The sequence below is a fragment of the Solanum pennellii genome, chromosome 4, assembly GCF_001406875.1.
Source record: "Solanum pennellii chromosome 4, SPENNV200".
NCBI classification, from domain to species: Eukaryota; Viridiplantae; Streptophyta; class Magnoliopsida; order Solanales; family Solanaceae; genus Solanum; species Solanum pennellii.
This window is the reverse complement of record NC_028640.1, coordinates 73813004-73840237: the sequence shown is the minus strand read 5'-3', so window position 1 is coordinate 73840237 and position 27234 is coordinate 73813004. Positions and strand designations below refer to the sequence as shown.

At 30.6% G+C, this 27234-nt stretch overlaps 3 protein-coding genes across 3 annotated transcripts; 1 reads left to right on the top strand and 2 right to left on the bottom strand.

Moving 5' to 3' along the window:
- The first annotated feature begins 3523 nt into the window (after positions 1 to 3523).
- LOC107016174 (WUSCHEL-related homeobox 4) lies at positions 3524 to 5150 on the top strand. Its single transcript, XM_015216665.2, has 3 exons — positions 3524 to 3829; positions 4213 to 4500; positions 4723 to 5150. The coding sequence occupies exons 1-3, from the start codon at positions 3563 to 3565 to the stop codon at positions 4897 to 4899; spliced, it is 732 nt and encodes a 243-aa protein (XP_015072151.1). The 5' UTR covers positions 3524 to 3562; the 3' UTR covers positions 4900 to 5150.
- Positions 5151 to 15561: 10411 nt separating this feature from the next.
- On the bottom strand, positions 15562 to 16340 carry LOC107015979 (ethylene-responsive transcription factor ERF010). The gene has a single exon (XM_015216442.2). The coding sequence runs from the start codon at positions 16203 to 16205 to the stop codon at positions 15756 to 15758; it is 450 nt and encodes a 149-aa protein (XP_015071928.1). The 5' UTR covers positions 16206 to 16340; the 3' UTR covers positions 15562 to 15755.
- Positions 16341 to 21564: 5224 nt separating this feature from the next.
- LOC107017049 (uncharacterized mitochondrial protein AtMg00810-like) lies at positions 21565 to 22326 on the bottom strand. The gene has a single exon (XM_015217330.1). The coding sequence runs from the start codon at positions 22324 to 22326 to the stop codon at positions 21565 to 21567; it is 762 nt and encodes a 253-aa protein (XP_015072816.1).
- Between the last annotated feature and the right edge of the window lie 4908 nt (positions 22327 to 27234).

Here is a 27234-nt window from a genome sequence, read left to right as displayed (position 1 = left end):
TATTGACTTTGGACAGAATTTAATCGTATAAATTTGCTCATAAAAGATGAATTGTCTTAAACCATATAAAGAGATCACTCATCATTTTTTTATCTGATGCGAAACTCTTCAATAAAATAATTGTGTTTAATTAATTTTGTGTGAGATAATTCGTACACAAAAGCAGATAGAAAAATGAATGATTTATGTTCATACCAAGATCTATACGATCAAGAGTAGAAAGTATATATATATATATATAACTGGATCCGTAGATCTTTCAGAAATTGGGGCATTAATTTCAGCACTCCCTTGAAGACTTTTACTATTGTTGGATTCACATTTCTAAGTTATCATAATAAATAAATGGGTCGTAATATTTGAATTTAGCTGATATTTATATCTTTCAAATTTTAGTTATACATAAATAGACACTTTAACTGGTTATATAAAGTATTTCTATATAAAAATTACACTTACATCTACTTTACTCAATGTATACTCTAAAATTTAGAGAATTAGGGCCTGTTTGGATGGACTTAAAAAAAGCAACTTTAAAAAAGTACTTTTGAAAGTGCTGAAACTTATTTTTAAAATAAGCAGTTATGTGTTTGGATAAAAGTGCTGAAGTTGCTATGCCAAACGTGAAAAGGGAAGAATTGAAGAAAGAGATGTTAGGGTTATGTTGTAATTTGGAGATTGTATAAAAATATTAAGGGCAAAAAGATAAAAATGTGGTCAACTTAAAACAGCTTATAAGCTAAAAAAAAAAAAGCACCTCTACCCCAACTTTTAACTTTTGACTTAAAATAAATTTTTTTAAACTTAAAATAAGTTATTTTCAGTATTGCCAAACAGCTAAATAAGTCGAAAACCAGCTTTTAAGTCAGTTTGACCAGCTTTTAAGCTGAGCCAAACAGACTCTTAAAATATCAACTGAGTCCAAATTAAAAAATTTATTTCCATCTTATCATCAAATTGAAAACACAAATTAATTATACTAAAAAATACAGACAAGACAAGAAATACCTGCCTTCAATAATAAGCTGCCACGTTTGTGAATAAGCCAGCTCCTATAATAACCTTTCTATATTTTAGTCAAGCTGCATATTTTCTTCTTCTTTTTTTTTTTTGACTTTTTTATAACTCTTAGAAGAATTAATGGGTTTCGGTGCATTCTCAGCATTAAATAAATTAAAAGAACAAAGTATTTAGACACACAAAAGAAAAAGAAAGATATGAATCAGTAAAAAATAATTTCCAACGTTCTTGACTATATTGTAGTATATAATATTGATGCCTAAATTAATAAAATTCAATCATTGATGGGTGACAGATAACTAGGGAATTACTTTGATGCATGTGCTTGAATCATGCAAAGACTTTTGCTATACAAAAATGGAGATAATAAATAAATAAAAAAAAGTATGAGATAGTGGATTTTCTTTTAATAATATTTGGGAAATTGGAGTATACAGTTCCCAAAGAAAAAAGGGGATATTTGGGTTATGGGCATATAACTAAAGCTACATCAGATGGATTTTTGTCACATATATAGTATACAATATGTCTACACACGTCATGCATGTAATATACTCCCTCCTTTGTCCAACTTTATTAACCACTATATAAAAAAAAAATACTATATAAATCGATATCTATTTTTACTTATCTAATTTGAAAAAATCGACGGACTATGTATTACGTAGTTTCATATTACCCTTATGTATAACTATATTCAAACAATGATATAATGGGTAATTTTACTCTTTTCGTCAATTTTTATTTGTTTAATTTCGAAAACAAAAAGTTAATTTATCCTTGTAATTGACTATAGTTGTTTGTCAATGCATTTTTAAAACTTAAAATTTATTATATACAGCTAATGTTATTATAAAATTGTTGTTTCTTTTAATGCTCCTCAAGAACTATGTCATGTTAATATTGAATAATAAATAAAAAAAGTAAAATTACATAAATTAATTTCACAGTGTTAATCGTTAAGAGCAAATTATATCATCCCTATTCTTCTAAAACACAAAAATCCTTTAAAGATTGTAACATTTCTAATACGTACATTAGAAAAAAGCAAATACATAACTTATAAATTTTCAGTGATACATTACTTAATGAGAGAGGATGAATTCAAAAAGAAAATAGGAATGTATCTGATAGGGAAAAAATATATCAAAAAGGAATGAATGTATTTAAGAGAGGATATATATAGATGTTCTGGAAAGAATGTATTTAACGAGGATACGGATAGATGTTCTGAGAAATTCCTTTAATAATTATTTAAAAAATCATTATTAAATATAGGCAAGTAAAAAAAAATCGACGTATCAATAAATTAAAATATTTTTTCTAACATAATATTCCACTCCATAAAGTCGGCATTCAATTTATTTTCCCCGTATCCGTATCTTGGAAAGAAACAAAGAGTTCCAATAAGGAGTTTAGGGATTGGTGGAAACTTTTTTTGCTTTAATAATTTATTATTTTTCTTGTCCTAACTTTATTTAATTTTAATGATACATTATATAATAAAGTTTATTTAGAAGGAGAAGAGGCCACCGAAAAGCATGGACAAATTATAATGATTAAAGTAAGAAGAAGAAAGAAGAAAAAAAAGGCATAAAAATAGAGAGAAAAAGAGAAGAAAAAATTACTCATTACATTTTATTTTAGTTGATTAGACTAGCCAACTACACACACGCATACATTCACCCACACGCTTACCAATTCATTTCATAATAGTTATTTCACACCTTTTTTTTTGTTTTTTTAATTTTTATTTTGCCTCTTATCTATAGCTAGCTAGCTCTCTATTGATCCACCTTTTTTTTTCCTCTTACTTTTTAAAATGGAAATCATAAGTCAACCTCACCTCATCATTTGGTCTTGGTTCTTATAGGCACCCACCTCATTTCCCACTTTCTTTTATTATTAATTTTACCTTTTTTTCTTCATCACTTTTTTTTTACGGAGTAACGTTAACATCCTGGCTATAACAAGGTGCACGAATAAATTGGAGTGATTTGAGTCAATGTTAGAATCGATTAATCATTTTCTTCATCACCTTGCTTTTGCTAACGTTGAATAACGCCAATATTTTATTCATGACAAGGTCCATGAGGGGGGTGGAATGACTCGAGTCATAGCCAGGATCAATATGACGCTTATTTGGTGGTTTAGTTGAGAAATAAACTTATGTCCTTGTGAATTACTTAACTTTCAAATTCTTGATTTATATATATTCACACAAATATCTAATTAAATTTATGTTAGACGATCACAATTTTCAAAAATCATCATTTTTTAAACTTTATGCCTCGTCAAACTATGTCACAGTTTACCTAACATATAATTCAGGTTAAAATTTTAACTTAATATAGATTGTTAGGTTAATTACCGCATATAGTTATCTTTTAGGTGACTTGATGATCGCAGTGTAAAAATTATTTTTACACTAGCAATGAATGATGGTAGTTAAACTCCACCTTTTTTAGTAGGAGTGATAATTGAGTTCTATATAATGGGGATGCCTCTAGTGGCATATGAATATTAAAAGCTCTCTAGCTCCATGTACATGGGATCATCATCAGGAAGCTTAAGTATGAAGGTGCATCAATTCACACGTGGATTCTTAGAGCATGAAGCTGCTTCTCCTTCACTTACACTTGGTTGCAAACGTTTAAGACCACTTGCTCCTAAGCTCAACACAACCAATAATGATACCACAACTACCATTGTTACTCCTCCTTTTGATCTTAAGAGTTTCATTAGGCCTGAAAGTAGCAATAGCCCTCCTAAACTTGCTTACAATGAAGACAAGAAAGACTCCTCTCAGGTAATTTCTAAATGTTTTTTTGCTAATGAGTTCAGTTGAACTAACAAAATTCGTCTTAGTGGATGTATGAGTTCAACTGAATTCAATTGTTTTGACTTAAACTTTCTTAGATATGTACGAATAGTACATTTCAAATCTAATAACTCAAATGACCAGTGCATTCAGCTTCATCCTGAATTCATAAAGTTTAAATTCTGACTTAACATGGACTTATCACATCAAATGATGGAGGGAATATTCTTACTAACATCTTGAATACATAAAGTATACACTTGATTCCACCAGTGGCATGTTAGGACCTATGGGAGACTCGCGAGGTCCATATGAATATACCTTTTTTTTTGTTAGTGTGGTTGTTGATGTTTTACTTTTAACACATGTAGGTGGAATCACACCCAGGAGGAACAAGATGGAATCCAACACAAGAACAGATAGGGATACTTGAAATGTTGTATAGAGGTGGGATGCGTACACCCAACGCGCAACAAATAGAGCAAATCACAGCACAACTAGGAAAATATGGGAAAATAGAAGGCAAAAATGTGTTCTACTGGTTTCAAAACCATAAAGCCCGTGAAAGACAAAAGCAAAAGAGGAATAGTCTTGGCCTTAGCCAAAGTCCAAGAACACCATCAGCCATAGTCACTAGTCCTTTGTCATTTGACACTAGGGTATGTCTCATGACACGTTTATAACTAAGTTATACACACTGTCAGTATAATTTTATTTAAAAATTGTCCATCTATTTTGACATGTTATAACATGCTGCGTTATATTGCTACTTGTTGTAACGTATCAATAAGTATATTAATTTTGATATGAACCCTTTGCACTACTTTATTGATCTGTAGTTATCTTTTAATTGATCTGATACTGTTTGTTACTCGATATAGGGAGAAGTAGTGAGGGATGAAGATAGTCCATACAAGAGAAAGTGTAGGGGATGGACATTTGAATACATGGAGGAAGAACAACAACAACAACAAGATGAAGAAGAAATTATAAATTGTAGAGAAAATGGTGATAGGACTCTTCAACTCTTCCCATTGCATCCAGAAGGCATGAGATGATGAATTTATTATAAGAATATTCTTTTTTCCTTTTTAATTATGATCTGACTAGCTACTTTTTTTTTTTTTACTTATTTTCGTCATCTTTAATTTTTACTTTCTTCATTTGCATGCTTTGTTTCCTTTTCTTTTATTTTTTTTCCTTGTTTTGGGAAAGAGAAAAGAGAAAAGAGAGACATATGAATCATCAAATCTATGTAGTACCAATTCACTTCTCTTGAATTTTGGGCATTTTAGTGACTTATTCCTGACCTAAAATACCCTATCTCCTATGTCTCATTGGAAATGCTGCAAAAATAATCTATTATTTTCTTCTTCTTGTAGTTGATACTTATGTGTCAATTCTCATTTAGAAATAGAAAAACGACGATGAGAAATCGTTGCTCAGTGATATTCAATAATCACCTTTATTTTTAGTTTTAAAATTATAGGCTCAAAATCACTAAAGAAGCAATAAGGTGACAATGAAGTGGTAGAAGAAATATGCTAACGGATTTTTAGGCTAAATTAGTTATCTCACCTATCAAAGTATTGGTCTTTGGGTTGTGCATTCTCTCGTTAATTAATCTATAAGATACTCAAAGTTATATATAAGATTTAAAGTTTATAAATATTTATAATTATAATAACTCAAGTAAAATTCTATGATAACAGTTAAATTCATAATTAAATTTTAATATTTAAATTCTTTTTAAAATACTATTAAATTTACGTGAATTTAAAACGAAGCGTCTAGATATTCGATGATATTATTGACAAAAGGGGTGATGAAGACACTGAAGTCCACGCACATATCTTTATATAATTCTTCTTTTTTGTTGTTATTTGAGAAATTCAAAGCTGATGGGGTCGGATTAGTGGTTGATTTTTCTTTACATTAATTAATATGTTATTCATGCTAAGCTATAGTACTTTGATATTTGATTTTAAAAAAAATTAAATTTGTGGAAGACTTTGATAAAGTTGCTTAGCCCATGGCATGTCAATCAGAAGACATGCAATTTCTTTTTTATTTTATAATGTTGACAAATGGATTGTGGGGTAGAAGATCAGTTCATAGATATGACTTTGGAGGGAAAGCAAATAAAACATAGATTTAAAATAAAATAAAATAAAATAATAAAGAGTAGGGTGTAGTTGGATAATTAACCAAATAAATTAATATAGTTAATGATGGAGTTTAGATTAGGTAGCTAATTAATGCAAAAGGAGATTGATTCATTATAGATTTAATGTGTCCTTTTACTTGTTTAGATTTTATGTTTAGTCTTAATTATTTAGATTTTAACTTTTTTTATTTTATTTTTCAAGTTTGAATTTATTTATTAATATCTTAATTATTAAATATATTTGTCTGTCTTATTTTGTAATTACGTAGAGAATCCAAATGAATAATATTTGACAAAATTTTAATTTCATTCAAATGTTTATTAACAATTTCTTTGTAGAGTAGAACTATAATATTACTTTATCTACTTTAATCGATTTCCTTCAATCATCTTCTTCTAAGCTCCAGCACAATCACCATTACTGTCAATCATCACAACAATGTTCACGGTCATCAATCATCATTATTCATTACCTATCACCATTACATGCATCTACAAATTACATTATTATCACTAACATATACTACAAATTATCAATTGTCATCATCAAAACTACATGATCAACCAATACCATTCCAATATTAGATCTCCAACCGTAATTATCATTAACCGTCATATGATTATTTTTTTAATAAAAAAATATTGATAAAATATTAGATCTATATTTTGTTCATAATATTATATGTAGTAGTTTTTCAAAAAGACATATTATACATTTAAAAGTTGAGAAAATAAACAATCTTGATAATTTATTTTTTAATTTTTAAATTTTATATTATAATAATAATAATAATAATAATAATAATAATAATAATAATAATTTGTTAGGGAATATATTGGTGCTATTTATGTAAGTTCTTCCAATTTTTCCGTTAACAATTTTACATAAAATTTGGATCTTATTCGGAATCGCAAATAACAAATTAGGCCCAAGTGGATAAATACATGGACGGATCATTGATTCTTGTGATATGCGTTGTGGGCTTTAGGCCCAAATGCTATTAACCACGAGAAGCTTTTCGGAGGTGATTTGCACAAATATGTTTAATTCAGTAGTGGTATTTTAAAAGCAAAAATTACGTAAATTGGAGCCATTAGGTAAAGTATTTACTCAAATTAGATTAAATTCAAACCATTTAACTTGATTGGATCCACTGCTTCTTCATTCTTGATACCATCGGAGTAGAGGTGGATCTAGGAATTAGGGCCACTGGGTGCCAAGCAGAGGCGGACCCACATGATAGGGGTGCGCGTGCATCTGTTAACTTCAAAAAAATTACGTTTATATATGTATATCTATCGTGAGACATAAAGTAGGATGTAATCAACGCTACCCATAGGAAGCGTAGGGGTGCCCTTGTTTAGTTGGTACAAGCCAGAATAACCACTCGCGAGTATACAATTCAATCTTATTTCATTATTTTTATTTTAAGTTTAGCTTATAAATCATATTCGAGCCATTAGTAACCAATAAAATACTACATTATTCATTAATTGTAGTAAAAATTTCGTTAACTACCTAAATTAAGATAGTATTGGTGCATCGAAATCTCCAAATTTTAGATTGTCTCTAATGCTCAGTAGGCTCATCGATTAAATCAATTTTAGATTCAGATAGAATTCGTCTTGTGGCTGGACAGAGAGCATAATTGGGCGACGGACGGAAGCCTGAAGCTTTATTTAATGACAACTTTTTCTTGTTGAAAAGTTTGAAGGAGGTTTCAACCGTAAAGATAATTTTTTAAATATATTTAATCATGTAAAAGAAAAGTCAAAGAGTTAAATTAAATTAGTTAAAAATAATTATTAATTAATACTCCCTCCGACCCATTTTATGTGGCAACATTTGACCCGGCACGGAGTTTAAGAAATAATGAAAACTTTGAAATGTTTACCAAATTGCCCTTCAAAAAAGTAACTCACTTTTCTCTCTCCTCATAAATGTATTAGAAAATTAAGTGGGACCAGTAAGGGTAAAAGAGAAATTATATCTTTAAATACTTACTATATAAGAAAATGTGACATTCTTTTTGGGACTGACCAAAAAGAAAATGGTGTCACATAAAATGAGACTGAGGGAGTACTTAATAAGAAGTTAATACGTAAAAATAAAAAAATCAAAAAACAAAAAAGAATGTGATAGTAGTTTAAAAAAGAAACACTGCCTGTGGTTAAAAAGAAAAATTGAAACAAAAAAAGGTTGCTGCCGGGAATCAATCTCTTGAACCAGGGGTTGTTAGCTTGCGGGTCTACCATTGCGCCAAAGAACAATTTTGTTCTCTGGGTGGCACGGATATAATTTATACAGACGTTGTATAGAAATACTTATTTATAAATAGAATTTTCGTGAAGCTCGTGAATGGCGTGACATCTCCACGTACCTGAATGGATCCGCCCCTTCATCAAAGTATATAAATACTCTAATAATATCAATCAGTAATTGACCAGTATTTTCACTAAAACACTACGTATTCCTCCTTGATGTCACCAAGTGGAATCAATGCATCTAATTGTCATACCAGTAGCTGATCACATACTCAACAGCAGAATTAATTGAAAATATTATTAATTGATTGGTAATTTGGTTAGTTTCATTCCTTAAATTTCCTTGGTTTAATCATCTCATATTTTCATTTTGCACACTATACTGTTTGGTAGGTGTACTTCCCCCCATTTAATAAAAGCTAATAATTGATCAATTATATCATCCAGATAGGATATTATAACATTTATTGGAAAATGCTATATATAGTTATTCAAATTATGATGTGAATTATATCTGCGGAGGATAATTGACCAAGTTTTAGCTGATTACATTTATTGATTTAATGCGAAAGAAACATAAATTGGAGTTAGGTATTTAGGTGGTAGTGGCATATACATCTATTATAAGTTTTAGTGGTTGAATGGACATAATTATCAACATGTTCTATATTTTTCATGTATTTTTTAACATTAAGTTGAGACGATAAGATATATTTTCTTTAATTTCTCATTCAGTATCCGAAGTTCAGATTGAAGTCTCGATTAATTTCGAATCGCATATTACAAGGTCTATCTAGAAATGACGCTCCAAATAAAATTTTCTCCATTTTAAAAGCTCAAATTTGAGATATCTGATTTGAGAGTTGAACAATTTCACTATTGCATCAGAAAATATGTTGGCCTTAATATTTTCTGTCATTCTCTTGACAGCCTTTCGTTTCTCAAACTTTTGCTAAATTGCCTTTGACAATTATTTCAAAAATAGTGATATGTTAGAATCTCTATACACAAGATCTGTTTTTTTCTTCTTTTTTGGAGTGGTCACTTCACGTGATGCAGAACTTCAGAGACATAATGAATTAAAATAGAAAAGATAATAAATAGGGACTATCTGATTTTTGGGACCATTAGAATAACACATATGACCTACACCAAGCTTAGTGTGGGTATATATATTATATATAACCTATACTTTTTGGCACTTCAATATTTCTATATAGGTAGAAAAATTATATCCACACAAAGATTATGTACTTCATATGGACAGCTCTTATTATATATGGTATCTATAAAGATATAGGAACTAATTCTGACGAAGTCAGAGTCTGTGAAGGGGGTTCAATTGAATCAACTTAGTTTGAAATCTTATCACACAGAAACGATAAATGTGTATTACTTTAGGTCTTAGATTCAAATTTTTGAATCCCTTATTAATATTTCTGGCTTCTCTATCGAAACTTCCACCTTCCTTTCTTATTGTTATTGGCCATTCTTTAGAAGTTCAAAAATCCAAATAGATACGAGACGTAGTTGTGAAGCTAAGAATAATTAAGGAAGTTCAATCGAATCCCCTTCTTTTGAAATATTCTATGCGATGTAATTAGAGTGAAAATATGTAAAGCTTTTCACATCGAGCCTTGAAGGATGGATAGTCTCTTTATTATTATGACTTAAATAGTATATCCTTACCTTTATAACTAGCTTTTAGGATTAAGTTAGATTGAAACTCTATTTCGTTATGAAATAAGTATATTGATGTTGCCAATCTGTGTTATGAAAATCAGAAATTACTGGTTGTAATAAATCATTCAGAAACACGAAGTAACTGAGATTTTTAGAACCAGTAAATAAGATGAACAGAAATTTATTTGTAAAAAATAATTGAATCTGTAAAACTTACCAGAATCTGGAATACTTTTTTTTTTTATAATTTAGGAAGAAAATCAAGTCCACTGAATTCACAGTGTCCCCTTAAGGGAAATATTCCCTTCTAGTATCCGAGGTTTGATTTGGAATATAACCTCCCAGGGTAAAATGATCTTAATCAGTAAAGTATAGATACCAAAAACTCTACTGTCAGCGAATCAATCCACAGCAGGAAAGTACACGAAGAAATATGTGTTTTTAAGAAGAAGGAAGATCAGAAAAATTCGTTTAGAAATATTCTGAGACTGAATGGTACTTATAGGCAAGAAGAATATATTCTGAAAGGTTGCAACCCTTTCAGAATTGACACGACCATTAATGAAAGGTTGCAAACTTTCAAATGGTATTTGACAGTTCCTGAAAGTTGCAACCTTTCAGAACAGTCATGGCGGGAATTTTTAAATATAACGGAATTTAAAACGGGTCACGCGCGCGGATTTGAGTCGGGTCGGGTTAACTAAAAAGTTGACTTCTGTTATCAACTAATTAATTGAAAATAATTTTTGGCCATTTAATTAATTAAATAAATAATGAAAATAAATTTGTCCAAAAAGCCGAAGCCGAAGCGAGCGACGGCGCGAGGGGGGTCCCTCTTTCCAACCCTTTTAACAATTAATAGGAGTGTTTATTTATTTAAACTCTCCTATTTTCATTTTCATTGCCGATGAGGGACTATTGCCTTTTTCATTAAAGCATTAGAGGACTTTTCAAGTTCTCAACCTTTCAAGTTCTAAACTTTTCAAATTCCTCTCCTTCCCTCTATTTCCCATCAATTCTTACTACATACCCAACAATTGATATATACATAACCCGATTAATCTTGATCTTAACATAGTAGAGCTTCAGGTGGAGTAACAAATAAAGGGAGTCCAAAAACTATTTTTACCACAAGTTATATAAAGAAAAAGGCAAAAGTTGCTAATGAAGTTCCACAATTGGTTGTATTTCATCACTATATAACCCAATAGGAAAGCAAAAACTTATATCTTAAGCAATGTTCATAAGTGTACCTTACGTTATTGATAACAAAATAATGGTAAAAGCAATCGAATACTTTCCTATAAAATTCGCAACTTACAACTACATAACGCCCATTAAAAGAAATTGAGTCAGAATTTAAACTGAAAATAGAATCAGAATTTAAAGTTTATGAGTTCTGATTTTACCACTTTAATTTATTGTCGTCTTAAAAATTCTAGCCCTCTTTATATAAATGTCCATTGTATGACGAAGTGGTGAAATATTGATATTTTATAAGAAATAAGTAGCAAATGTATTTTTTGAGAAAGTTGGGGACCTGTTCAATGATTCAATGATTTTTTATTTGGTACACGACGATAAGAAAAACATTTTTTGCTAGACAAATTTGTATGCTTTAATTAATAATTGTCCATGACCATGACCAGTCCCCTTCCAACTCCAAATTTCCTTCTTGGTTTGCTATTTTTAGCTATTATGGTCCCTTTTATGTCCTTTTTATTGATTTAAAAATATTTTTAGTCCCTCGATTCTTGATAAATTACTTGTATATATTCATAACTTTATCGTTATCGTCATATTATCAATTGTTCCACCGTATTATTACTTGTGTTATATTTATGTTGTATTATCACTCTATATATGGCAGTAATATAATCCTTAAATGATCCAAATATTTACGAAATGAAACCAAAAACTCACATTGCTATTCGTGGAAGACTAAATACGTTTTGTTGAATATCACAACAATAAAACAATAATTTAACAAAAGAAAAATTATATATATATAAATATATTGACATTTAAAGTTAATCTTCTTTCTTGAAAAAATTGAATCTATGTTTTCTTTATGAGAGACTTCTATAATCAATTAATATTATAGCAATTTTAAAATCATATTTTTGAATATTTTATAATCACAAAAATATTACTCCTATATCATATTTATAGATATAAATTTCAAATAAAAAGTCATAAATTTTATATTGACCTAAATTGTGTCAAATTATTGCAACGGAGAGAATAATAAATTTTTGAATCAAACATATGGTCAAAGTCCATCTTAATCCTTGGCTTGGAGTTAGTGAAACCAAATCAAATCTCGACCGTAGCAGTCAATTCTCTTTAGCAAGTCTTCGGGTCTAATTAACTATTATGCACCTTGATAATTATGAATATTATTTCGGGTCAATTATTATGCACCTCAACTATCACACATAACAAGTGTCAGATAATTTTATTCAGAATAATTTTTACGCACCTGGACTATTATCAATAATAGGTGGCAGATAACTTTGTTCACTAACATTAGGACAGATGAAAAAAATCACATAGTTTTTTTTTTTCTGGCTTCGCTAAGTTTTGAACTTCATAATTCTCAACCACTTCATTGATTACTACGCCACTGCCACACACTTAATGCCTTTTGTCCGATTTAACTTGTCCAATAAATTAAAAATAAATATCTATTTTACTTATCCATTATATTATTGTCTTTCTATCATTTCTTTTTCTCTCCCCGCCAATCCTATAACTAGAATAAATAAAGAAAATTAAAAAATTATTAACATTCCTTCCACCAATATTTATTGAATAAGAAAAGTCAGGCAAATAATTAAAAGAATATATGCATAATTATCCTATACTTTGAAGTTTGGAGTTAAATTAAGAGACTAATCCGACCAAACTCTGATTAATTAAATAAGTGGTCCAATAATTTGGAAAATAATGAATAGTGCTTAGCCGACCACAGTTTAATTAATCTTTTTTCCAAGAAGAAGTGTATAATTAATATTGATTGGTTGAATCTTTCTTGTGCCAACCGCATTGCATCATTCCATACAATAAAACTCCAAATAAATAAATAGTATGAAATTGTAATAGCCGACCAAAAACATTGGACAAGTGGAAAGATCTCTCTTTATTTTAAGATTTACTGTGGAGTATTATAGTGTGCAACTAATAATAATAATTAAAATAAAACAATCATGTTATGACTAAACCTCCAACTACCAAACATTAAACATAGATAACAACACCAATATATTTATCATTGTAAGATATTGTTAGAAAACTTGTATTTGGTGGAAAATCACAAAATTATTAGACTTTAATGAACTTCTATATACTTTATGGTGCCTTGAAGAAACTAGACAAATGAGGATAAAAATTTATTAGAACAATAGTATTGAGGATCCAAAATAGGTTGGGTAGTGTGGAGAGGGTGAGCTGAGTCAGGGATGATAAGGAGCGTTTAGATGAGATAGATCACATGCAAGTGAAGAATCAATACTCTTGGACGATAAGAAAGGGACTCACACCTGACATTGATACAACGATTGGGGTGGGGTGTGGGGTAGAGAGTGGCGAAATGCGAATGGGGGGTAGACGGGGATGGGTCATGGCCTCATGGGAGTGAGTGGTCCATTTGTGTGCGCTTATAACTCATGCAATATTATTTATGAAATTTGTTTTTTTTTATATTGATTTTACTAATTAAAAGTAAATATTTCTATAAAAATAATCTCCCAAACATTATAAGCATCATACATGGGGAAATTGGACTCAGAAATGCTTTTTCCATGCCAAAATGCATACACTAAAAGCTTGTGTATAATTTACGAATATATATACATATCTTTTATTTTTAGTTAGAGATTTCAAATATAAATTAAAAAAATTAAATCAATTTATAAAAAATATTTTACCTATACACGAATTTAAATTAATCAAACCCTCAATATACGAAGCTTTGAATAGAAATGAAACACATACAGGTCAATGGAATTGCTTAGGATTGGTTGTTTCTTTTTTTAAATGAGAGCTTTTGATACAATATCATATCCCCCTCGTACTTATCTCCATGTTGCTAATTAAATAAGACAAACTGCACAACTAATTTATTTTATTTTAAATCAACTATGCATCAGAAAATGTATTTAGGAATCTAAGATATGTTCAGAATCCTGTACTTTGATCTGACAAAGCAAATAAGAATTCCTGGTCTTCATGTGAAAACAACTGAAATCCACGAGTAGTGGTCAACTAGTAAATACTTTTTCATTTTAAATCGAAAATCTCAACTCAAATTTTATAAATACGAAATCTCCTTTGTAATCGGAAATTTTGAATTTAAATTTCTTTTTTTTCGAAAGTGAGACTTCAAAAGATAACAAATGAAATCTTTTTATGAAGTCTGTATGTTGATTGTACGATTTGTGAAAAGCCAATGAAAAACAACGGTTGGCACTTGGCTCCACCACTCAAACAGATAGCACTAATAATATTAGCAAAAATGACTTAAAAATCCAAACACGTAACACTAATATATAACTCCAATAAAATGATAATTTTACATTCTTTACACGAACTAAACATCGATAGAAGTCAATTACAAGTATCTTATTACAATTTTCACCTTCTAATTGATTATATGATGTCTCATTTTTTATTTTAACCTCGTCCTACATAAATGTGACATAATATGTCTAAATAATTAAGTCCTTTAACGTATTTCATGCCTTATAATTTCATATAAATTTACAAATTTTACGTTTCACTTGCAATTCACTAATTTAAACTTATAGAAGTCAAATTTGAAATTCAATTCCATAAAAGACCTAAGCCAAAAGGAATTTGATCCTTCATTGATGAAGGCAATAAAGCGTACATAAAATTTTCAAAAATTCACAACTCAATAATATTTAAATCCGTTTTGACTTCAAATATTCACAAACGAAATAAATATCTAAAAGTATTGAAAATATCAGCACCGCCCAGGTGTGCATCATCCAATACCCAAGCAAATAGGGAAGAAAGCTTTCCTTCTCAGCTTCATAATCATCATAATGCCCACCCCTGACAGTGACTTAATTAGGCCCATTACTATCGACAGCAGTCGCGATACAGTGATAAAACTATTTCATTCTTTATTAAAATTTAAACCCTTAAACGCAAAAAAAAAAAATATATTCTATTAAAAACGTTATTCATTATCATATAAATAGTACCTTATTCAATTCAAATTTAATCAAGACGTTAATACAAATTTTGAACACATGCTATCAAATAATTAGGACCACTACTTTTTTGTTTTTTTATTTAGTATATTAAAGCACCATGACTCTGGCGTGGGGCACTCCATCGTATAGCGGTGGTGGTCTCCACACACGATCAACGTCACATATTTTACCGGTTTACAACACAATCTCTTCTTCTTCTTCTTATCTTCTTATCTACTTGTTAACATAAAAGAGAATTTGTTTGCCAACTGAATTTTCCCTTTTTTTTGTAGGCCATATCTTGTTTTTTTTTTTTGGCTTTTATCTTCTATTATTAGTACGATTCCATTCCAATCTTCAATGAAACAGTAACAAATTATGTAGAAAAAAATATTTAAATTCAAAGAAACGAACAAACACTAATTCGTAATTTGAGATTAAATTTCCTTTAATAACTATCATAATTGATAATATTAACATATAATCCCTTCGGATTATATTTCATACATGGATCCTCAGTATATCTAATCAATCATAACAATAATCCCCTTTTTGGCCTCTGTAACTCGCAGAGATTTCAGTTATCTTCCTCGCAACTTTCCGGGCTAGGATATTCATTCAAATCAGGCTTCATCACCATCCTTGTTGATTTAGAATTCGAATTACAGTTCGATTCAACAGAACTAACAGTAGAATTGTGAATCGCAGTTTGCAGAGCATCAACTCTAGCACCTACCTCAGTAGCTTTCTTTCTAATAGAAGCAGCTGATAGATCGTGAATTTCATGGTCATCAACTATACATTCAGGGAAATTAAGCCTAGCTGAAGGACCTCGCAAGTAAAATACAGCGGTGTCGTAAGCACGAGCAGCAGCAACAGGGGAAGAATAAGAACCAAGCCAAATTCGAGAGCGTTTGTTTGGTTCTCGAATTTCAGCTACCCATTTACCCCACTTCCTCATCCGTATTCCTCTGTATGGCTTATCTTGCTGGTGTTGCCTCTGTTTTCTCTTTTCTCCTTCCATCATACTGAAAAAAATTAATATATTCACTTCTTTTGTTAGTTTTTCAGAAGAAAGAAGATGGAGAAAGGAGAAAATTAGATATATGAGAGAACGTTTGTTATTAGAATATATATGGAGGTGGGAATATAGAGATAAATTTTGTATTTATATATGGAAAGAGAAAACCCCAGGGTGGGTGGTGTATGATGATGTGATATTAATTATTTGTTATTTATATTGAAATTTAATTAAATTTAAATATATAAATTTTATTTACGCATTCTCTAATACAAATACTTTAAATAAAAAATTATCAATAAAAGAGTATTTATTATTCCATCACGTTCGTTCCGCGTTTGTGTGGATGATTGAGGGAAGAGAGCATATGGAGCACGCATAAAGGGAGAGTAATTTGTTTTCTTTGCTTGGCTGCTAGTCTGTCGTCTAGGCACGGCCGCCACGTTGATCTTCCTTAAAGATAAGTACAAAATCGGCCGACATATTCCATCGGAGCTATTTTCCACAACAATTTCACTAATTAATTATGGGAGGAATAATTTTATTCTACGATTCAAAGTATTTACGGGTTATTGGTAACCGATAAAAGTTAACCTAATGCATTAATAATAATAAAAAGATGTATATATTATTTTATTAAGGTATTTGTTATATATATTTAATTATTTTATTTCTTAGATGTACTATTTATTCAGTAATCAACTGATATATAGATTCTTCTGTTAATTGAACTGAAAACAATATTAGTACTCCTTAAAATCTTAATCCAACAATCAAACACATTACGTTGATCTCAGATTAGTTAATTACTTTTTTTTCTATACAATTTTAAAGATATCATAGATTAAAAAAAAGATAATCTTATTAATTATCTCTTAAGAATGTTTTTGTAAAATTATACAAATTATATATATAAATTAATAAATATTTTGAAATAATGAGATTTATAATAAAGTGGATAATAATTGATACTCATCAATTTTTCCACATGTTTAGCTAAAAATAGCTTTTGTAGACAGGAAACTTGAAATTCAACTCTTCAAATAATTATCTAAAGAAGTACAGAATAATCATTGAGGTTATTAAAAATGGTGTTGATGGTCGGCTCTTCCCTTTTTTCTTTTTTTTGTTGGTCTAAAATCAAATGACTTCTAAAAGTTTACTAGGCTAAATACACTAACTTTCGATAATAATGTTACTCATTTTATCTTCTTTTTTATTTATTTATATATTTATAGTGTATAAACAAAATACATACATGAAATTGAACTAAATTGTGGTGTCACACTTCCTCTTCACGCAAAGATCAAGCGTTTTGAATGTGATACAAATGACAAAGGTTAAAATTATCGTGAATCTGTAACTCCCTAAATAAAATCTTATGTAATGTAAATTTAATTTAAACTTTAATAATATCATAATCGCTATTAAAAGAAATAAGAAAGAGTCACAGAGGGTACGATTAGGTTGCTTTTTAGTTGTAACTTACAATAGAAAGTAGTCTTCAAAATAAATTAAGTCAAAAGATATCAATCGTTATTTGGTCGATGTAGACATTGAATGCCTTTCTCATTCATTACTCTTATTAAAATTTAATCAAATTTGAACTTATATAGTATAGTGTTTATATTTTGAGCGACATTTTTAATATGATTTTTTCATTTTCATAAATATAAATTCAAGTTTTTTTATCCACTATAATCATATCGATTGATGACTAGATAAATTTGTAATCACATTAATATATTTGTGTAGTTTAATTTTTATAATTTTTTTTTATTGTTGTTCAACGATAACGACAAATGTGGAAACATCTTCACTTAAATCAATAAAACATCTTTTTCTAAGCATAATATTTTAATTTAAAAAATATGTATGCCAAGAAATCTCAATCCGGAGCTGACTGATTATGGATCCCAACTGGTGATTTAATTTAAAGATGTTGATGAATATGCTACTATAACAACTTAGGAAAACAATTAAAATAGTACTAATAAATAGACGTCAAACCTAACTGAACTTTTAGACAATATATTTACTTGATAATTATACTCAATACCACAAATGTCTAAGATTAATTTTGCAATGCCTGAATAACATAATACGAAGTCTAATATTAAATAAATCAAGAATGAAATTATATTTAGGTTTTATATAATGATAAGTGTATGTAAGGACGTAAAAAACTTATACTTTTACAATTTATTTTTATTTTCTCTTTCTTATCTTACCTTATCATTACATCAAAAATAATCTTTAGCTATAATTAATTAAAAATGATAATTTAATTTTGTTAAATATGTCTTATCAGATGCAATGTAAATGTCTCTAATTTAATATTGTAAAATTAGATCTTAAACCTAACTCAGACCCCAAAAGATAAATCAAAGAGAGGAGGATTGTTAACTATCGATATATTATTAACTACTGATGTGACACTTTTGTTATTTTTTAACAAATATTAATTAAAAAATATTGATAAATGGTTTTAGTAGTTATGGTTAATACATATATTTATTATTGCAAAATATATTTTTCATTGTAGTGCATTTTCTTTTCTTTTCCACTATATGTATTTCTATCTTTGCCAACACAATCTAGTGGTAGAACTCAAATGGAGTAGAATACAATGAATTTTGACTAAAATGGATTAACAATTAAAGATGAGGATGACTTTAATTAGATTGTTGACAAGTTGGTTGAAGTTTTAGGAGGGGCGGTAATTAATATTATTATAATTGCAAAAATAAATACTATAGGTTATATCATCAAAACGGAAAAAACAAATTAAGTGTGAAAGTAAGTCGGTGTGGTGGCCTTTGAGAGTGACTTTTATATGTCCACGCAAATTATATAATATATATTAATAAATTTGTAAACACATGTACATGCCACTGATTTCAGATTACATATAACCTTACTTCCGTTTCAAATCCCAACTCTATTTTTATATAATATAATAAAAATTAAAATATTATATAGTATGACTTTTATTTTGATGATACTGGATTTTTAAGTAATCCAAGTAATATCTTTAAACTACTACTAATATGAAACGTTTTGTGTATTGCACTATTTGTTTCATAAATCATAATTCAATATTTTAATAATTATGTGAAAACCTCATATGAATTTCGTAAGACATGAATAATATTACATTACATTAAGAGTTTTTGTGCTTTGTTATATTATATACGATTTTATTTTTTAGTTCTGTACGAACCATCTAAAAAATTATAAATTTCACCAAATATAAATAGTATTATATTGTATTTAGAGTATTATATTAAACCTATCTGAGTTTGTTCATTACCTTAAGATTTTGCATTAGATATTCCGAATCTTTCACGTTGTGATGAAACTAGCTCTTTTACAAAAGTAGGTTATTAGTACTAAAAAAATCAAATTTGATGAACATTAAATCTTATTTCACCTTTGATTTATGCACTATAATAAAAATAATTATTAGCTCTAATTAATTTTTTATTGTCACTGAATATATATTATTAACGGTAATTGACATTTCTTGTATATGTTCCTAAAGCTTTTCGCAACATTAATTCTAATGACATTTAATTAATGTCATAAAGACTTCAACACTCTTTATTAATGTTAATATTTAATATCGCTAAAAATTATTTTGTTATAATGATCGAATGAGCTTTGCCTAATATATTTGATGCAATACTATGAATAAATGTTATCAAAATATATTATCGAAACCATATAGTTAGTGTGTTTACAAAATTTTGTATTAAAAACCTAAACATTTTTAAAGAGGTTCGCCACTTTATTTAATTTATAATATTAGTTAGAGTAAATGCGCACCGAGCTAAAAAATGCAAATAGGGACATGTGGGGTTTTGCCGACTTGCCTATTTTCAGATATATATAACTTAAGTCCGCCGCAAACACAAAGCAATCGACTGCTTAATACAAACAAATATAATATTTTGAACACAATTTTTACACGTTCAAGATAAAAAAAAATTATTTATAAATGAAATATAAATTAATAGATCATAGTTTATATTAAAAAAATAAAAATCGATAAGCTTACTTTGCTTGCGTCCGCCGCAATACAAATAAATCGGCTGCTAATTACAGAAAAATTTAATATAGAAGTTTGCTTTGGTGCTACTCCTCATGATATATGTATTATTATTTTGTATTTTTTTCTATTTTTATTTATTTCACATGAATAACAACTTCTTATGATTCTCACGTTTATTACTCTTTGAGAACGTAACGCCGACATATTTCTAATCAACTTGGAAGATCAACATCACTATATACTATTGTCGATTCATTCTGCGTAGATTGAGTAAACGTAATAATTATATTTTATTATTTTTGTTAGCATTCTCACTTTTATTTTTTAGATTTTAATTTTATGAGAAAATTCTTAATTAAATAAATAAAATGATAAAGAATTTAAAAAATTAAATTGATGATTATCAATCACCGATATACAATTTTATTTTTTTCCAACTACATAACGAACTATATATACAACACAAAACAGAATGTTCTATCCACAAAGAGAAAAAAGGCATTTTATCATAAAGAGAATTTAGTAAAAATGGACATAAAAGAGCAAGAATTATACAGATATATCCAATTTCAAACAAAAGAGTAGAATATTATAGATGGAACTAATGACAAATAATTAATGGATAAATAGGATAATTTAACATAATAAACTTCAACTAATTTGGGATTGACACCTAAACGATTGATTGATATATAGTATTACTCCCTAATTAGTTTAATCAAAACAAATAAATTAATACAAAAGTTGATAAAGACTTAAATATTTGGTATGTGCGTGGGAGGAAGGGAGAGGATCATTTTAAAATGCAACAATGTTAGCACCTTCAATGGTGACTCTGCTGCACAGGTACTTAGCTGCTTATCTCCTTCAATGGAGATTTACGTGCAGAGGAGGAAGTATAGTGCAGAGAAGAAGAAGAAGACTAAGAGAATGTTGTGAAATGTGAACCTCACTGCTTGATTTACTTTCAGATCTTTACACATATATATACAACACTTTGTACATGATTCTAACTAATTCTACAATCAGTTATAACTAACTTATATTCCTAACTAACTTTCTGCAGCAACCAATTACTCAACTAACAACTAATTATACAACTAATTGTTAACTAACTACTATCTTCAATACTCCCCCTCAAGCTGTATGGTGCAAATAAATTGTACACACCTAGCTTGGATAATAGAAAATCATGTTGAGTCCTCCCTAAACTCTTTGTTAATATGTCAGCCAGCTGCATTCTTGAATGCACATGATCTGTCTGAATGAGTCTTTCCTGTATTTTTTCTCGAACAAAATGGCAATCAATCTCTATATGCTTAGTTCTTTCGTGATAGATAGGATTAGCAGCAATTTGGAGTGATGCTTTGCTATCACAAACAACCTAACTGGTAGTTCTAACTCTACCTTCAGCTCTTTGTATAGGCCTATCAACCACACAACTTCTGATACAGCATTAGCCATGCTTCTATATTCTGCTTCAGCAGAGCTTCTTGATACAGTATTCTGTTTCTTCGACTTCCATGAGATCAATGAATCTCCAATTTTCACCACAAAACCACTAACAGATCTTCTTGTCATAGGACATGTAGCCCAATCAGCATCACAGTAAACTGAAAGTTGTTTGCATATCTTTGATGTTAGCATAATTCCCAGGCCTGGTGCATTTTTTAAGTATCTTATTACTCTTAATGCACCCTCCATATGTGACTTCTTAGGTTTATGCATGAATTGGCTAAGGTTCTGCACTGCATAACTAATATCCGGCCTTGTCATAGTGAGATACAATAGCTTACCAACCAGTTTCTGATAGCCTGCTGGATCACTAAGAGCTACATCTTCATGTGCATCCTGAGCTTCACAACTCATGTCAAAATCTTGACTAGTGAACCTTTGATTAACTTCCAAGGGTGTGCTAGCTGGTTTGGTGCCTGCAAGGCCAAAATCTGAGATAAGATCCAAGGCAAATTTCCTTTGACTCACCATAATACCATCTTTGTTCCTTGCTATTTCAAGACCAAGGAAGTATCTCATCTCCCCCAAGTCCTTGATCTTGAAATGAGTCCTCAACATATGTTTAGTGGCTTGAATCAATTGAGAAGAAGAACCAGTAATCAACAGATCATCCACATAAACTAGGATAAGAACTAAATCAGAACCATAACACTTGGTAAACAAGGAATAATCATGGTGACTTTGAGTGAAGCCAGATCCAATAAGTGCTTCACTAAGCTTCAAATTCCATTGTCGAGAAGCCTGTTTCAAACCATATAGTGATTTGTTTAGTTTACAAACTGCAGACTCCCCCTGTTGTAGTAGACCAGGTGGAGGAACCATGTACACTTCCTCAACTAAGTCACCCTGCAAGAAAGCATTAAAGACATCCATTTGATGTAGAGACCATCCATGCATAGCAGCTAAAGAAAGGACAACCCTTACTGTTACCATTTTGACAACAGGAGAAAATGTCTCTTGATAATCCAAACCTTCTTGCTGTGTGTACCCTTTAGCTACAAGTCGAGCTTTATACCTCTCTACCTCACCTTGAGCATTAAACTTGACCTTGTATACCCATTTACATCCAATAGCCTTCTTCCCAAGAGGCAATGTAACTAAATCCCAAGTATGATTATCATGTAATGCCTTTAATTCTAGTGCCATTGCTTGAAGCCAATGTGAATCCTGTATAGCTTCATCATAAGAAGCAGGCTCTTTTATAGCAGAAAAATTGCACAGTGATTGAAAATAAGGTGAAGAAATGGAGGCATAAGACATGTATGAGGACAAAGGATGAGCAGTAGAACAAATAGAGAAATGTACAGGATTGTGTGTAGCAGTATGGACAAAACCATGAAGCCATCCAGGAGGTCTAGAAGGTCTGTTAGACCTTCTAAGATCAGTATTGGTAGAGGTGTTAGTTGGTTGTGAGATAGGAGTAGATGATGAAGAATCTGGATTAAATGTTGTAGAGGCTGAATCTGGAGAAATAACAGATGGTTCATGCAAAGGGATAGGAGGAGGATCATCATAAACAAACATATCAGATTTCTCAAAAGAGAAAAGTCACAAAATTCATTCTGAATGTGTTGAAATGGATATTGATCTTCTCTAAATATAACATCTCTACTTATGAAGAAAGTTTTGGTAGACAAGTTATATAATTTGTATCCCTTTTGTGTGGTAGAATAGCCCATGAACACAAACTTGATGGCTCTTGTATCAAATTTATCACCATTAGTGTGGTGATTAACAGCAAAGCATAAGCATCCCATAACTCTAAGATGATGTAAAGAAGGTTCTCTGCCAAAAAACACAGCAAAAGGAGACCTTCCTGATAATGCAGTAGATGGTATTCTGTTGATCAAATAAGCAGCATTTTGAACACATAAACCCCAAAATTTGATAGGCAAACTAGCTTGGAATCTAATGGCCCTAGCAACCTCCAGAATCTGTCTGTGTCTCCTCTCCACTACCCCATTCTGTTGGGGTGTATATACACAAGAACTTTGATGAACAATGCCTGCTGTTCTAAACAATTCACTACAATGTGAATTAAAGAATTCTGTACCATTATCACTTCGAAATATCTTGATATAACCACCAAACTGCCTTTGAATTAGCTGAAGAAAGTCTTTCAATACAATGAATACATCACTTTTCATTTTAAGGAGAAAAATCCACACCATTCTACTACAATCATCTACCAAAGTAAGAAAATACCTATTTCCATCATAAGTAGGAAACTTATATGGACCCCAAACATCAGCATGAATCAAATCAAACACATTATTTGATCTAGTGGAACTTTGAGGGAAAGGCAACCTAGTTTGCTTAGCTAAAGGGCATACTGAACAAGGTGTCAACTGTGGAGAATTAGAGATATGTGGTATTTGCATCTGTTGAAGAATCTTGTGAGGAACATGTCCTAGTCGTCTATGCCACAAGTCAACAGTATCCATTTTGCTCAAGGCAGCTGAAGGAGAAACAGAAGAAGCTATAGTAGGAGAGACACTGTGTGACCAGTAGTATAAACCATTTTCCATGCTACCAGTCCCCTTCACCTTCCCAGTGTGAAGGTCCTGCAATATGCAATGGTCAGGATAAAACACCATACAACAATGCAATTCTCTAGTCAGTTCAGATACTGACAATAAGTTGTATTTGAAATCTGGAATGTATAGAACATGAGATATATCTCCCTGTGTCAGTCTAGACTTCCCACTAAAAACAATAGGTATTTGTTGTCCATTAGGCAAATGAACATTATTAAACTCAGTTGTAGGCAGAGGTTGAGTCTCATGAAGCAAATCTGGAGTGGAAGACATATGATTTGTTGCACCTGTGTCAACTATCCATCTATGACTAGATGAATTATGCATTACTGAGCAGTTAACAATACCTGCAGTATTGGTTGTAGGAGAATTTGAGTTATGGTGTTTTAGCTGATTGCCTGTTAAAGCCATGTTAATACCAGCTCCTCCATGATTATCAGCTCCTCCATGATTATAAGGTCCAGTATATCCATATCCATGTGCACACCTATCAGCAGTAACATTGGATCCTGAACAATTATGAGATCCTTGTAGTCCAACATAGCCATGAGCATGTGTTCCAACTTCTGTTTGGTTATTTCCTCTAGTAGATTTGTGAACCTCTCCTGCAGAATTATGATTGTGAGAAAATGATAAATTTCCATAAGCAGGCCCTGCATTACGACTATCATACACAGGTGGTACATTGTGTTGCATATGAGATCCATCTTTCTTCTTCCCTTTATACCAAGGTGGATAACCTATAAGCTGAAAACAATCATTTTTTACATGGCCTTTTGTGTGACAATGATCACAGAAAGCATTTGGAGATTTGTATCGAATCTTTGATGTATGCTTAGCAGTCCAAAGAGCTGTAATATCATTTCCTTCAGCTACAGCTTTCATTCCCATAGAACTATGATTTACATCAGACCTCTGACTCTCTTCTTCAACAATCATGGCATATGCCTGATTAAGGGTTGGTTCAGAAGTTTTCATGAGTATTTGCCTCCTAGCCTGCGAGTGTGATTCATTTAAGCCTGCAAGAAATTGAATCAGTCGTTGTTGATGCAAATGCTCAACATAATCCTTTGACTTCGAACATCCACAGCTTGGAAATATCACCATTGCATCATACTCTGCCCATAGTTCTTTTAACTTTGTAAAGTAAACTGAAACAGTATCGATCCCCTGTGCAATTGTAGCAATCTCTCGATGTAGCTGATAAATCCTTACACGATTAACCTTATCAAACCGTTCCTTCAGATCTTCCCAAACTAGTGATGCATCAGACGCATACACAATGCCACTTAAGAGATTAGAAGATACAGTATTCATAAGCCATGAGAGAACAATCGCATTGCAGGTATCCCATTGATCATGATACTTAGTTTCAAAACTTGCCTTCGTACAGGTTCCCATCACAAAACCTAGCTTCCTCTTTGCTTGTAAAGCAATTCGCATAGACCTTCTCCACAAGCCATAATTTTCTGATCCTGTTAGCTTAACAGGACAAATGACAGACCCTGGAGTATCCGATGGATGCAAATAAAGAGGATGTGTGTAGGGAATGACAAGATCAACCACCACTGTTGTTGATTCACTACCTCGCTCTGATACCATGTTAGCACCTTCAATGGTGACTCTGCTGCACAGGTACTTAGCTGCTTATCTCCTTCAATGGAGATTTACGTGCAGAGGAGGAAGTATAGTGCAGAGAAGAAGAAAAAGACTAAGAGAATGTTGTGAAATGTGAACCTCACTGCTTGATTTACTTTCAGATCTTTACACATATATATACAACACTTTGTACATGATTCTAACTAATTCTACAATCAGTTATAACTAACTTATATTCCTAACTAACTTTCTGCAGCAACCAATTACTCAACTAACAACTAATTATACAACTAATTGTTAACTAACTACTATCTTCAATACTCCCCCTCAAGCTGTATGGTGCAAATAAATTGTACACACCTAGCTTGGATAATAGAAAATCATGTTGAGTCCTCCCTAAACTCTTTGTTAATATGTCAGCCAGCTGCATTCTTGAAGGCACATGATCTGTCTGAATGAGTCCTTCTTGTATTTTTTCTCGAACAAAATGGCAATCAATCTCTATATGCTTAGTTCTTTCGTGATAGATAGGATTAGCAGCAATTTGGAGTGCTGCTTTGCTATCACAAAACAACCTAACTGGTAGTTCTAACTCTACCTTCAGCTCTTTGTATAGGCCTATCAACCACACAACTTCTGATACAGCATTAGCCATGCTTCTATNAACAAATATTGAAATAAAATTAGTTGTGTTTTAGGTATAGAAAGAGACTTTACAGGCAATCCCCACACCCCACTCCCTAAAAAATGTATCTGTGTTTTGTTGTTAATAACACAATCAATGAGATTAACAAGTTTCAACTTTTATACGAATGAGGCTTCTAACACCCGTGTGTTAAATGTGCGGGTTAAATTGAGATCAGGTTAAAAATAAAATATTAATTTGCTCAATGTTATGATAGACAGTAATATATACGTCAAGAAAATAATAATCGTTAAAAAAAAATATCACAATAATCATATTTATTAATTTTAAAGTACGGATATTACAATCTTTATGATTTCTTTGATTTGTCTTTTCAGAGATAGATTCAATGGCTCTTCTGGAACTTAACTTAATATACTTGAGTTCAAGGGCTTTCGGCTTATCTTGAACTTATTAAACTTGTAGCTTATAGAGAAATCTATGACATTTTATGTACGAGCTTTCTCTGATTTTTTGTTAAAATTTTTGACGTATTTTTTGAGTTGTGAGGAGTTGATGACCCTGCATTTATAGTTTGTGAATAGAGGAGTTGTGATAGAAATAAGTTCTCCTTTGTGTGTGCTAGTCATTTTGACTCATGACATTCTCCTATTGTTTTTTTTTAGTTTACTTGACATGCCATAT

Bases quoted from the DNA above. Each gene is read 5' to 3' on its own strand.
- LOC107016174 (XM_015216665.2), top strand. From the start codon at position 3,563: ATGTACATGGGATCATCATCAGGAAGCTTAAGTATGAAGGTGCATCAA. The intron at 3,830-4,212 runs GTAATTTCTAAA...TAACACATGTAG, and splicing joins ACAAGAAAGACTCCTCTCAG to GTGGAATCACACCCAGGAGG. The intron at 4,501-4,722 runs GTATGTCTCATG...TACTCGATATAG, and splicing joins CTTTGTCATTTGACACTAGG to GGAGAAGTAGTGAGGGATGA.
- LOC107015979 (XM_015216442.2), bottom strand. From the start codon at position 16,205: ATGATGGAAGGAGAAAAGAGAAAACAGAGGCAACACCAGCAAGATAAG.
- LOC107017049 (XM_015217330.1), bottom strand. From the start codon at position 22,326: ATGTTGAGGACTCATTTCAAGATCAAGGACTTGGGGGAGATGAGATAC.